Below are 14982 nucleotides of genomic sequence, written 5' to 3'. Positions count from 1 at the left end.
CGGGCAAGCAAAGCCACTCACACCACCGAGTTACATGGGAAGTACTGCGCTACAGAACACCACTAAAGCTACATGAATATGCTTTGCTGGAGTCATGCACCAGCTTCTCCACACTGGTAAAGCAGCACAGCCACATCCTGCAATTGAAAAATTTCATTAGCCTGTGAGAAAAAAAACTGGGGGGAGAACACGAAGTTAAGAAATTGATTATTTCAGCCGTGACACTCACTAAGTCTAGAGACATAGTGTCCTTTCCTGGGGGCAATGACAAACTTCAAAAGACAGTGATATTATCAATAGTCATTTTAGCACCAGCTCAACATGAACTCTATTTTTATATTTTAAAGAGAAAAGCTATACCTCATGTCTTGCAGCTGTCGTCTTCTCCAAGAGTAAAGCAAGGCAGTCTCCGAGCAGCCTCTAGAGGAGAGGTTTGTACCGATTGATTTTCAATTATCAAGCACATGAGGTCGATACCAAAAAAATGGATTTTTACTTCACCAGGAACAAAACATCCCCTTACAGCAGAACCCTCTGGGTGCAATAAAACTTGTGCCTCAACACAATTCTTCACCAACACAAGCTAAATCCTGGATCATCGCTCAGCCTGCCCTGCTCCTTCTGCATGGAGAGGGCCGCAGGATTCCTTTCCCCTTAGCTAAAGGTCTCTGTCAGGGTTTGTACTAATGTTGCCTCTGCTGAGGACACCTTCAGTTCAATCTTCTTACCTTCTTTAAACAAATTCTGACTTGAGTTCTGCTTCTCTTTTCTTTCTCCACAGAGATGTAAAGCACCACGCTGCTCCTCCTGTCTTCCTCCTCCCCTCCTCACTCAAAGGAGCTTCTACAGAAAAACTGCCTTCCAAAGGTGTTTTTAAGGGAGGCTTCTTTGGACACAGACACATCACATCAGTACACTCCTACCACAAGCATACACATAAAATCCCACCTTTTTATTATGGCATATGGTATTTTTTGGATGTGTAAATACCACATGGGTATGACAAAAAGGGAAAGAAATACCAACGCTGAAATAGATACAGAGTCATGCCATTATCAATACAGTTTCATACGATGGATTTTCAAGATACAAAAGTCTGGGTTTTTTCTTTTTACATTGAAATAACTTTACAGTGTTCTGTGAGCTTGCTTTATAACCAGAAGAGAAAAAAATTAAAATATGCTGAGAACAACTACAAGCAGAATTCATTTTAATGGTTAACAGAAGAACTGTAACTTTGCTCTAGAACAGCATCTATTAAACACACGTAACAAGAGGTAAGCAACTATACAGAAGGTAAGAGGAGATTTCACCACAGGAGTCAAGTCAGGGGCAGGAAGAGGGAAATCTGGAACCGCATGGTTTTATTTGGTCACAAAGTTTGAGCTGAGTGTTTAAAATGAAGCACCCTTAAAGATGCAGTACTCCTATTTAAAACAATACAGAAACTTCCCAAGAGACTAGAACCTACATTCTGGGAAAAAAAAAAAAAATGAGACATTTAAAAAAAATTCCGCACACCTCTAGGCTCGTGACTTAACTTACTGTTACAAAGTAGACTGGCAGCTCTTCCTTAAGCAGCAACAGTGCCCAGAAGTAACGCCACCATAAAGTACAGTATCTTTGGGGTGTCCAATACAAGGCTGACACTTCTAACACGATGTCAGAATGATCCATTTGTCTGCCATTAGGCAAGAAAAGGAGACAACTGCATCTGTGTTTTTTTTTTCCACCACGTTGCCCGGTTCTAGCAAAGAGCTAAGACGTTTTCTTTGGGCCAAGACTAACAGAAACCACTTTATCAAATATTCTTCAGGTTTCCTGCCAAACTGGATTTATTATTCTCATGTGGTTTTTTAATATTTTTTTTAAAAACATTTTTTCCTGACAGTCTCTAAAGTGATACTGGAACGTTTAACAGTCACTCTTCCACAGTTTAATTGTTTTGTCGTTTTCTAGTGCCGCTGATGCAATGATGTTTTCTGTTGGGTGACAAGCTGTTGAGATTACAACATCTGAGAAAAAAGAAAAGATACATAAATATCATTATTTACAGCAAGGAAATCTGGTTCATAGCAGACATTGCTGAAAATGAATGTGTATTGCTACTGCATTTTAAAACAGCATAGCCAAGTTACTATTCCCTTGTAGAAGAATTACAAACACATTATTCATAAATTTTCCAACTACTATTTCTCTGTGAGAGGAAATACCAGCAAAAAAAGAATTGAGAGTAGTAGTTGGAAAGTATTTCATGGGTTTCAAAATGAGAGAACTCTCTAGGTTCTAATTCTTGCTTACTTCACAGGCAAAGCTCTTGGCATATTATGTCAGACACAGCTAACAAAAAGCCAGCTCAGTTTTTATTTTCCATGTAAGATATTTCCAACATCCTATTCAATCCTTGGATAGCACTTCATCTTCAGAGCCTTGCCCTAGCCTGGAAATGAAAACCTGCTGCCACTGCCCCCATTTACAGTCCAAATCAATGGTCCTGCAAAAGAATAATCATGCTTAGACTTCACAGCACAGTTCCTTCTAGCTGGTACAGTGGAAGTGCTGCTCTCTTATGGGATTCAGACTGAAGTATCCATCAGGTGACATATCAATACATGCTCAACCCTGCCTTCCAGAACAGGCATACAGACATTTACCAACAGCAGGACCACATCAGTCCTTATCCTTTCAAGGGCTGCAGCTTTGGAAGGTGTTAATAGGCAATTCAAAGTCACTAATATTACAAGTCAAATATCTCAACCAGTTCCAAACTCAAGGAAATCTCTTTTGTAAGCTGATGTCAAAGTTCTCACAGTGAAAGAATAAATGCTTGCAATACCCATAAAAAGCCCTTCATAAAAAGGAGCAAACCCTAGGGTTCAACTAAGCTTCAGCCAGTCAAGAATTTATGGGTCTGATCGTCAAAACTAAACATCAGAATCACAGAATCACTAAGGTTGGAAAGTTGGAACTTCAAGATCGTCAAGTCCAACCATTAATCCAGCGCCACCATGTCCCCTAAACCATGTCCTAAAGTGCCACATCCACACGTTTTTTGAACACTTCCAGAGATGGCGACTCCACCACCTCCCTGGGCAGCCTGTTCCATTGCCTGACCACCCTCTCGGTGAAGAGATTTTTCCTAATATCCAATCTAAACCTCCCCTGGCGCAACTTGAGGCCATTTCCTCTCGTCCTATTGCTGGTTACTTGGGAGAAGAGACCAACACCCTCGTCGCCACAACCCCCTTTCAGGTAGTTGTAGAGAGCGATAAGGTCTCCCCTTAGAGAGAAAATGCTCAAGCTAAGCCCCCATTACAAGCTGACATAAGGGATATTCCATCAACAGAAACAAAATCCTCTTCCACACCTGTGTGTCCTTGTAATTTCTGTACAATCTCTTTTGTCTGAAGGTTCCAAATATAAACCAGGTTGTCTTCTGAACCAGACACGATCCACTGGAGGGGCAGAGAAAAAATACAGTTACTTTAACCTTTCTCCTCATCTATACCCAACTGCTACTATTCAGCAAACATTTCATCGTCACCATATGAAAGGGAACTTCCAACGTGGTGACTGCTTGATGTGGTTCATTCTTTCTCGGCCTCTATTCAGTGCCTACCGGCAGCAGAAAGCTTTGTTCCACCCTGTGTGTACTGGAGGAGGAAAACTAAAGGAGAAAAAGGTGCTAAGGTGGTTCCGCCCTAGGATTTAATCTCTGTCGACTTGTTCTGTCGTCTCAACCAGAACACACCAACCCATGACGGGATGGCCCGCTGCTGCGTGGCTGTGGCAAACCCATACACAAGCAGCCGCGCTCCTGGTGCGGGAAAGTCCTTTTCCGCTGCAATGGGACAGCGGGGCCACCTACAGACAGAGACACCAGAGGTGCTCAGAGGGACCTTCCCAGGACACCCTCCTCTCCCACTGCACTACAGCACCTGCATCCAGCACCCGCCTGCGGAGGTTTCTATCCCCAAACTACTGTTTCTTCTACAGAGAAAAGCAGTAAAAGCCACACATCGGTAAAAAGGATCTCAAATAAACACTAACCTTTCCACCAGTAACGGAGAAATTTGCAAATATGCAGTACTTCTCATTTTTGTGTCCGGTGTACGTCTTCAGGCACTGAAAGCGAGGAGCCACAAGACATAAGTACAGCTGGGAGGTAGCTTTCTCAGTCAAGGACAAACTCTTGTGGCAGAACAGACTAAATATATCTGCCTGTGTTTCTCACCCTGCCAACTTATCTAGAGGATGCAGAGGGTATCTCTGCCCTAGGACACTAAACAATTTTGAGGAGGGGAAAAAAAAAGAAGCATCCTTAAATTTCTCATATTACTACAGACAAAGAGAGCAACAGAAATTTATTCTTCATAAAGAGAAAAAACAGAGAAATATAGCTTTACTTAATGTCTTAGGGCTATGCAGAAGCCAAATCACTTTTTTTTTTTTCCAAAGGCATCTTTAGTCCTCTCCTACAAAGGGGTACTAACACTTTTTTCTATAGTATTCATAAAATGTTAAGCAAGTTTAAAAAGCACATATGAAATCTAGATTCCCCTGTAAGCTTAGTTAAGTCCACAGAGTGAGACAGGATTAGATTTACCTTTCCTTTGCTGTAGTCCCAAAGTTTAAGAGTGCTAGAAAACAACAGAAAAACAAAAATTTTAGTTCTTGGGATTTTTTTCACCTGACAATTTCCAAGCAGCAGAAAAAGTTTCTCCACACCAGTGTTCTTAAATCTACATGGATCGCTTCAGCCTGGCTTTGGAATGCAGCATTGGTTAACTCCAAAGTATCAGTTTTACTGCCATGCCATTCATGTTCTCCTCCATAAAAAAAGGGTGTATTTAAATATTTCCCCACACCGGCAAGTTTCTTTATAAATAATGAACGGACAACTAAGAAAACGATGGGTAGGATAACAGACAAGTTACAGTGAGAGAGGATAAGGTGGTTTGGCATGCACCCCCAACTCCCAGTGCATCCAAAATATTCATACAGGTTTCATTAGACATCATCTTTCTCAGGGTGAGAAACCCACCAGAATCAGGGATGGCCCTACAAACAGCCCTTTCCCCAAGCTGTTTTAAAAATCAAATCCTGATGAAAGTAGATACGGACCAAAATCCACACGTACTGCACTAATTTTTCAACTTGCACTCCTGCATCAGGAGGTTTCAGGGGACTAAACGCTGCACTGAGGCATCCTCAGCTGCTCAAGCCTAACCCAGTGCAGAGCAAGTGAATAAGCACGCTACGGAATACAATTTGGACATGAAGCGAGTCACTGGTTTGAGGCAAGCTTCCACAGACTCTGCCACAGGCTAAGCCAGCCCCACGCATGTCCAGATACAGACCATTTGTACTGATACCCAGGCTACTGCCAGAGCTTGCAAGAGAGTCTCCTTTCTCTTCCCCAGGGAGCCTAACCTGGTTTTTCTCTGCCTTTCACTAACTAGCTGAAAAAAGAAGGCAACATTCTGTGGTTGTACAAAGATGCTCAGACAGAGAAGGCATCAACCTCACAACCTTAGGAAAGGAAGGTCTCACGAAAGCAACAGCATCATTACTACCTGTGAATGGAGATGACAGACCAGCTAATCCCTTCTTAGCAGCTGCATGGAAATTCTCCAGGTGAATCATTCTCAATTAACCCACCTGCACTGCTTTTATGCCTTACACACAAAGTTATTTTTATATTGCAGCCTTTTATAGGCTAGATTTTCTGTCTCTTGATGTTACAAAAGAATCATATGATTAATGCAAGGAAGTGCTGAGGTTTTGAAAGGTACGAGAAGGAATGAATGGGTGTGGCAGTCGCTAAGCAGTGCCAAGACTTTAAAAAGACCCAAGTCCTGCCTATGCCATTAGCAAAGCACAACACCACACAGGCTTTAAGTTTGACAGTGTATATGAACTTGTGTAGTAGCATTACTATGGTAGATAAAGAGAAGCAAAATGAAGTTTTACGTGGCACTCAAACACTTCAAAGCCTGTGGGTTTTTCTTTTTTTTAAATACTTACTTGTCCAAAGTTGCAGCTAGTATGTATTTGCCATTTGGAGAGAATTTCACAAAAGACACAGGAGGGTTATCATCATCTACAGTGAAAAATAAAAGTGGTATCAAACAGTGCACAGTCGTATTGTCTCATTGACAGAGAGCTTCTTTTGACAATCATTTGCTGTTAACTGTTTCACTGAAACAAACGTTACGTTTGGTTATCCCTTGGTACTTCAAGTAAAAGATAGATGTAGGAAAAGTGATTGTTTTCATTAATTTAAGAACAGGATATTAAGCGTTTTGCTCATTAACATTTTAAATAACCCTTTGTAACTGAACTTTCCTTCCTTGCATCAACATTTATCAGAGCAAGACCATATCTCTACCTTTTAAAAATCATTAGAATACATGCCACTAATTTGCAGTGCCATGTAATTTGTCTGTATAATGCTTTATAAGAGCATGAAGGACTAGGGAACATATGCCCAACAGGTGGTTTCCTTTTATTAGCTATGTTCACAACATGCCTTCATGCATCTTGCAATAAAAAGGCAGCTTGTGTAATCACAGAAGTACCTGTTTCCATCACATGCAACAGCACAAAAAACTTTGTCATTGCAGTTTTGAACTGCTGCACTGCAAGCACTGCACAGCTGAATGATAGAAAACCTTGGAAAACTCTCATCTGTCCATCTATACTACACAGCACTCAAAGCTTAAGCAAGTTTCCATTCCTGTGAGAGGATAGTTCCCGTTATTGCAGTAAGATAGGGCAACAGTGTACTAACAGAATGGTAGGAAGACAGTAAAATAGAGCTTAAGGAAGCCACTGTTCACAGCAATGATGCAGAATATCTGCATCACAACTTACCAGCAAAAAATAGAGCACAAACAAGAAATATTCCTACTTACCAATCAGTGTTTTCAAGCACTGGCCTGATGCTGTATCCCAGATTCGACTATTAAAAACACATGAGAATCATTACTATTGGTTTTGAAGTCTTTGTCACGATTTTAACATTACAAATACAAGCTTTTTTTTTTTAAAGTCCTTTTTTTTTTTTTAAATGCAAAAGGTTTGAACAGTGCCACAGACAAGAAGTAACAGCTTACCAGAGCCCATCATAGCTACTCGACACTATCAGGGATCCATCACGATTAAAATGCACCTGTAATATTATAGAAGAGAAAAAATAGCTTTACTGATGTTCACAAAGACCAAATTTTTAAGTCCCACTGGAAGTACCTATCTTCCATTACTGCCACTGCAATTCATGTGGATAGAATCAGAAAGTCAACACAACATCCAAACAATAGACATGAGTTTAGATGGGTAACATGATCAAAACCAAGATTCTTTTCCCCCTGCAGCTTGTCTGGCTTAATTATAAAGAGGAATGGATATTAACTACAGCTGTTTATTCAAGCATCAGGGACTGGAATACATGTTTCTTCAGAAGTTGAGAAGAACATATGAACACACAGATACTCCGTTCAGACAGCATTAGCTGCTTCAATAGTAGTAGTACCAAACCTGGGGATAGTACCTTATAATTTTAAGGGCATGGAATTTAACCTCATACACAGCCACACACATGTTTTAAGGTCCATTTATTCTCTTGAATTACACCTCAAAATACTGCTATTTTAAAGAACAATTACTACTAATGTACATTTTTAAGGGTGAAATACAGGTATCATGTTGCAACAGCCATGGTTTAGCACATCCAAGGCTCAAAATTTTTTCAGTTTCCTTTATTTCGAAAATATTAAGTGTTGAACACCTTCTGTTTTCCCTTCATTTGAATAGATATTGCTGTATTCCAAGCTCCTTTCACATATTAAATGAATGAGATTTGAAACAGAGCGTACTATGGAACTACCCTACTCTGGACTTCGGTAATAACTTCGAACAACATGAAAGCAAGAGATGTATATGCAGGCTGTTCTCTGATTCTCAAGTGACCACAAATCTGTGCCCCAGCATCAGACTGATAGATTCAGGCACAACTGGCACACCACTACTCACTGCTCCCCACATTAACACCCAGGACCAAAATCCACACCAATCTTACAGAAAACACTGTTCATTTCATTCTCTTTGAGCAACAACCGCTGGCAAATCAACCACAGCCCATCCACTACACTGTACAAGGGCTTGATAATAAAGAGTTAAAGCACAAAAACACTCTGCAGAGGCAGAGTAGGAGCTCTGCTAAACAAAATAAGCATTTTAATGCGTTCATTTATCAGAAGGGACTTACAGCTGAAACTGGGTCAGAATGAGCAGGCAACGTCTTGAGGCACTTCCCTGTTTTCACATCCCATATCCTCACGCTTTCGTCAAACTGAAGATTGAAGAAATGCACAAGGTGGTTTAATGATGCACCTATTCGAGGCATGCAAGGTGTTACAGCTTGACTAGACGCACATGCCTTCCTCCAGCTGCACTGCAGCTGCGTCAGAAAGCCTAAGACAGAAGCACCACACAGGGCAAAAATAACAGACTGGGAATGCAGCTCCCTGAACTCTTCCTCTCCATGCAGGAAACCAGTTCTGTTTAATATCTTTATCAATCATCTGGACGAAGGTATCGAGCACACCCTCGGTAAGTCTGTAGGAAACACCAAGCTGGGCAAGATCTGTTTGAGGGCAGGAAGGCTCTGGAGAGAGATCTGGACAGGCTGGATCAATGGGCCAAGGCTCAACAAGGCTCAGTGCTGGGTCCTGCACCGGGGTCACAACAACCCCACACAACTCTACAGGCTTGGGGAGGAGTAGCTGGAGAGCTGCCTGGTGGGAAAGGACCTGGGGGTGTTGGTCAACAGCCAGCTGAACATGAGCCGGCAGTGTGCACAGGTGGCCAAAGCAGCCAACAGCATCCTGGCCTGCATCAGCAACAGAGTGGCCAGCAGGAGCAGGGCAGGGATTGTGCCCCTGTACTCAGCACTGGTGAGGCCGCACCTCAAATCCTGTGTTCAGTGTTGGGCCTCTCACTACAAGAAGGACGTTGAGGTGCTGCAGCGTGTCCAGAGGCGGCCACGAAGCTGGTGAGGGGTCTGGAGCACAAGTCTGATGAGGAGCGGCTGAGGGAACTGGGGTTGTTCAGTCTGGAGAAGAAGAGGCCGAGGGGAGACCTTATCGCTCTCTACAACTACCTGAAAGGGGGCTGTGGTGAGGTGGGTGTTGGGCTCTTCTCCCAGGTAACAAGCAATAGGACAAGAGGAAACAGCCTCAAGTTGCACCAGGGGAGGTTTAGATTGGATATTAGGAAAAATCTCTTCACCAAAAGGGTTGTCAAGAACTGGAACAGGCTGCACGGGGAAGTGGTAGAGTCACCATCCCTGGAGTTATTTCAAAGTGTAGATGTGGTGCTTAGGGACATGGCTTAGTGGTGGACTTGGCAGTGCTAGGTTAACGGTTGGACTCAATGATCTTAAGGGTCCTTTCCACTCTAAACAATTTGATGATTGAGGATGGGTTTAAGGGCTTGACTGTGTCCCCAAGCAGAGACAGCAGTGACACTGTACAGTTCATCTGACTACAAGCGTGTTTGTGATGGAAGACAGAGAACTGAAATGGTAAGGGGCTGTGACCAGTACCCCCTGCTCCTGACTGCTGGTGATGTGGTTAGCATAACTAACACCATTTTATAAGGCAAGCAGCCATTCCTGTGACTGAGTCACTAATTTCTTCCCTTTCCCTCATTATCAGGCCCTGGAGGTCCTATGAATCAAGCAGACAAACCAGATTTCTTCTTCCCCTCCCTACCGGCCTCAAGATTCCTGGGCACCAGGCTGGTTACTCCCTTCCTTGCCAGCCTTGAAGGTCCCAGGCACCCAGCCAACCCGGTGGTGTTGATCACCCTATCCCAGAACAGGGAAGAGTAACAGCACACAGAGCACTGTCTACAAAATCAAGCAGTTACAAGTCCTAAGCAGGGAACCTGGACTAGAACTGCTGCTGGACAGTGAGACCATGACCCCACCATCATCTGCTTCCTCTGAGGATTGAGTGACTCATATTCTTTTATATGAATTTTGAGTCTAGATTATGATTGTTATATTGATACAGCAAAGGATGTATTAAGATCTGATCTGATCTGCAAAGGGTCCAGGTGATTAGAAGTCATACTTTGAGTTAAGTTAGAATCTAGGTGATTAGAAATTATAAATTAAGTTGTATTATAAATTCTGTATTATGCTACCTATAGACTGTATTACATTGATTTTGCTTGTAGAAATCCTGTGCCATTCTAATCATAAATACTGTGCTATACTAATTACAATACCCTGTTAAGAAAATAAAGCTTTAACTGTAACTACAATTTAGTGCCATCATCATTCTGCCAAGGATCTCTAAAAGAACCTGTCTGTCCCCTTAGTGTCAGGTGACAGGCGTGTGCAGTACTTGCTTTGCACAAAGAGAAAAAAAAATTCACTTACTGATCCAGAAACAATGAGGTTTGATTGAGGGTTGAAGTTGCAGCAGAAAACGTAGTTACTGTGCCCTTTCAATGTCTTCAAGCACTTACCCTGAAATAAGATTTAGCAGAGTTAAATATACAGCATCCTTCAGCACCATAAATGCATTCAGATGAGCTGCATTAAGGTTATGTGCAGCACACAAAGAAACCATCTCTAACCCCAGATTTAGATGGGCAGAGGACCAGCTACAGCAAAACAGGAAAGGAAAAAAACCACACTTTTAATGACTGCAGCTAAGTTGCAAACCCTTTGGGCAACTCAGGAGAAGCAAGCAGTTTAACATACCTAATCAAAATTCAATCAAATTATCCAGTTCTCATAGTAATCGCAGAAAAACAAGGGGGAAAGAAGCAAAACCAAGTGAAACTATGATAAGAAATTACAAAAAGGTTTCATCTGAGAGGCTGCTTTCAGAAATGAAGCCTGCGGTTCCATTGCCACCATAAGGCTTAAGCACTCTCAGAAGATAGCCAGACTCCTCATGGTACCCATAAGCGTCCTCCTCTTTCCAAAAGCTGACAGCATAACTCGCTCATCCTCACAGCCCCTTCAACCAGCAGCTCATCATAAGCAGGAAAGAGTGAGTATTACACAAAGAAGAGCCAGTGCTTAAAACTCTCCTTCTCTCATCATAGCACATCAAGGCTGACTCTCAGAAGAACATAAGTTAAGATGCCAATGCTGGGGAGAAAGAAGGTAAATAAGTTTCTGCCCTTACCGAGCTTACATCCCATATTTTGAGAGTTTTATCATCGGAGGCAGAGACAAGAAGGTTGGAATCTGATGACCAAGCAACATCAGAGATACCCTAAAACAAAGGAAAACAATCCTCTTCTCAGCTCTGTTCGTTCACTGACACAGGAAAATGGAAAACACAGACTATGTGTTATATTCACAGCTGAAGCTTGAAAGAAAATTCAGCACTGAGAGCTGGGAATTCATTGATTTGACTGGATTAAGATACGAGCTTCTTTGACAGTTGTTCATTTCAAGCTGAGCCATATACTCCAGAAACATCAATGGCTTGTTCACATAGCTCTTACTGTGGCCACTAACACCCTTTCTTGGAATTCATAAACACTATGCTATATAAACTAATCTGGATAAGTAACTTCTCTTCATGACAAATGGCTTGCTCTTTGCTGCTTGAGTCTCTAAAGGCTGGAGAAGAACAAGATTCTACTGGTTTTTCTTTTGGTCAATCTTCATTTTTGCTTATGAAACTTCAGCATGTAAGAAACTTTAGAAAACACCACCAAAGGGTTTGGGAGTTTGTGTTTTCTTTAGAACTTTGCAGAATGAGTAAGTGTTGTGTTTATGTAGGCAAACCCACAAGAAAAATTCAATCTCCTTAAAAGGCAAGCCATTCTGCTCCATATACAAAGGAAAGATGGAACAGGGCACAGTTTTAACAGTTTACAGGGATTTTCCCCCAAGAATGCACTGCCCCACGTCTGAGGTTGGTGTCCCTGAAATGGAGGGACTCAAGAAAACAGCTAGACAATGTGCATGCAGGTAATCCATTATCAGCCTGCACTTCATCCATATTTCCAGCCTGACCTGGTATTACTTCAGCAATTCCAGTCCCAGGCTGTTGCACAGGACTGTATAAACAAAGTACAAAACGACACTGAAGAACAAGCCTTCTACACAAGTCAAACTAACCAAGAATGTAAATTTCTGGACAAGGAAAAGAAAGCAAAATTCTTTACAAGTAAATTCATACTTAAGTGCACAGTAATCTCCTCATACTCACCAGTTTATGACCAGAGATTGTTTTTTCAAACTTGCCATCATATGCTCCCCAAATTTTAATGAGTTTGTCAGCAGCTGGAAAAGAATGGGCCAGTTAAGAGATTAACAGCACCAACAGATACAGCTGTCCTTTCCAGGTGGGAAGAAATATGTTAACTACATCTCTGCAAACACTGGGTAGTTCTCTTTCCCCAAGCAGACTTAAGTGTATAAGGTAGTATGTAATTGGTAAAGAACAGTTTTGTACACGCCAAGCTGCAGCAGCTGAGATTACATAAACTGCCTGGAATGCACAGAGTCTCCAGCCGCTTTAGTTTCTCTGATGACAACTTGGGTTTCTACTTTTGTTTTAGATTGCCAGTGGTAAAAGTAGTGCCATTCCATGAGGAATGCTCAAATGCTTTTGCCGAAAAAGAACAAAAATTACACCACAAGCTGGACTGAATTAATGCCTGCAAAAACCCAAACATATTATCCATGTTAACTAGCAAAACACACCAGAGAAAAAGGTTGATATTTGCTAGAGGTAGACGTTGGAAAACCTGGGCAGGGGGGACTTTCATGAGGACCCTTGAACATAAAAATTATTTAAATATAGTACACTGCACTGGTCTTAAAGCTATTTGCAGTCAAGCCAAAGACCTAAGTCATTCCCACACTCAGAAGATGTTCGAGTGGCCCTCACCATTATACTCAACAATGTTCATTTTAATTGCCCTTTCCTTATACATGGAATGGATCCTCTCTGGATTACTGAGAGTCATATAAACACATTTTCAAAGGGAAGCTGTCACGCAATGTTGACTACCAAAAAAAATTTTAGGCAATGCCAAAGGTGACAGGAAGAGGACTTGATCTATCACTTAAGACACCAAGTAGTGAAACACTATAATAACTTTCTGCACATTTCACTGGGCTAATCAAATGCTCTGACTTATTAAACACCACATGCACACAAGACAAAAGCACCTGGCCACACTTTACAGTCCAATGTAGTAGCGCAAAGCTACCTTATTTCCCAGAGCTAAGCTTTTGCTTGCAGATACTGCACACAAAGCCTAATTTAAAAGCTTAAGCTATGTCTTCAGCAATACAGAAAAGCACAAGGGTTTCCTTTGCACAGGGAAAGAATCCTGCATTTGGTTTTGCCCATTTGCTCAGTAAAGAAAGCTGAACAGATGAGGACTCTCCAACTTGGCAATGCACAGAAGATCCAGCGTTCAAAGTAACAGAACTTAAAAAGCTTGAAGCAGATTATCTCAAAGACTGACAGCTTTGGTACTGCTCCTTTTAAGAAAAACCATGACGTTACACCCCTCCTCCATCTGACGAAGTATCACAAAAGACAGGCAGTTCTCCAAGGCCCACATTTGCACGTTGTAGCTGAGAGAAAAAGAAAGCAATACTTACAGGAGCTGGCTAGCCACTCTCCATTCGGACTAAATTTTACTGACGAAACTGCCTTTGTATGTCCCGCTAACGTGAACTTTAGAGCATAGTTTGGTTTTACTGGTGCAGGCTGTAAGAAAAATATATATGAATGAGTTGAATAAATTCCAAATGTAGCATCTCAACGACAAGCTCCGTATCAGACTGGGTCAGTACGCAGTAATGGCCTGCATGAACGTTCATCATAATAGAGAATCCAGCATTTACATTCCCCCCCCCCCTCCAAATTCAAAGAAACAACAAAACAAACACCCTTGCTGTCTGGGGCCAGGAGAGCTTTACTGTCGCATGCACAACACCAGCTCATCCTTGGTATGAATTTCATCCAAGCCAATAACAAACAGTTGAGAGGAATCCAACAGTCCAACCATAAAGTGCTTGGTAGGTCAAGGCAATACTCTTGGTACTGATCTGTGTAGTTCTTTTAAGAGTTTGCAGTTTTCATCCTTATCATGAATTATATCACAGGCCAACTCCTCCATATCCCTAAAATCCCATTTTTTTTCCCCTTTTCACCCTTAGTGAAGGCTTCATGGTTAGACAATAACATGTCCTTTGAGCATCTGCAGGCTTCAAAGAATCTGAATAATGACTGCTTCTCACTTTCCAACTAAAATTACAGATTTACCAATCCTCCAGTCACCTCTAGGCATTCCAAAGATACAAACCGCTTGCTTCTCTAATGCTCAAAGCAACAAGTATTTCGTTAGCAAGAATTTCCACTAAACAAGAAAAAAAAACACCCTCTAGCACGACAAAAGAGGCTGTACTCCATTCGCTTTTCCCATAAAATCCTCAGCACGTTTTCAGTTCGAGACAACAGCAGAAGCAGAAATGCGATGAAGTTCTTAATCTAGATGAGAATTCAATACTCTCATTCTGGTTTGCCTGTTGAACACGCAGGTAGTTGCCATGTGCATTTACACGGATATTGTTCAGAGCCCCACACACACCTTGCTCTGATTGGTGGAGGAGGAAGGAGTAGATTGTGTTTTGGTGGATTCTGCATCTGGCTTCTTTTCTTCTGTTGCCATGGTTCTGAAGCTGGCAAATGAGCCTTACGGTGCTTGAAGGGGAGAATGAATGTGCTGCTTCAAAAGGCAGCTCTTGCCACAGAGAGAACCGCACTGAAATGAAAACCTGGAAGAAAAACAAAATATTCTCATTAGCTGTCAAAAAGATTCTCGGCAGCTAGAAGAATGAGACTAGCCTAACTGCAGGTTGCCAGAAGCCAGTATGAAAAGCCATATTCTGTATCTGTTTAGCAACACAGCAGTATTTTAGGC

General features: G+C 41.9%; 1 protein-coding gene across 3 annotated transcripts; it reads right to left on the bottom strand.

The window, feature by feature from the left end:
* Positions 1–1015: 1015 nt before the first annotated feature.
* WDR5 (WD repeat domain 5) lies at positions 1016–14730 on the bottom strand (the record flags this gene model as incomplete). 3 transcript variants are annotated; one of them, XM_082009107.1, is made up of 13 exons in its annotated part: positions 1016–2015; positions 3368–3455; positions 4051–4125; positions 4607–4640; positions 6028–6103; positions 6918–6964; positions 7119–7174; positions 8270–8353; positions 10451–10540; positions 11211–11300; positions 12249–12322; positions 13658–13766; positions 14650–14730. In XM_082009107.1, 13 exons carry the CDS (start codon positions 14728–14730, stop codon positions 1915–1917), a joined length of 1005 nt encoding a protein of 334 aa, XP_081865233.1. In that variant the 3' UTR covers positions 1016–1914. The 3 variants fall into 3 exon arrangements, with proteins under 3 accessions (XP_081865233.1, XP_081865234.1, XP_081865235.1); XM_082009108.1 differs by having other exon boundaries at positions 8273–8353; XM_082009109.1 differs by having other exon boundaries at positions 11220–11300.
* Between the last annotated feature and the right edge of the window lie 252 nt (positions 14731–14982).

This window comes from Phaethon aethereus (assembly GCF_964289735.1).
Source record: "Phaethon aethereus genome assembly, chromosome: 20".
NCBI classification, from domain to species: Eukaryota; Metazoa; Chordata; class Aves; order Phaethontiformes; family Phaethontidae; genus Phaethon; species Phaethon aethereus.
Note: the sequence above shows the minus strand (reverse complement) of the source record. Positions and strands in the feature narration are given on the sequence as shown.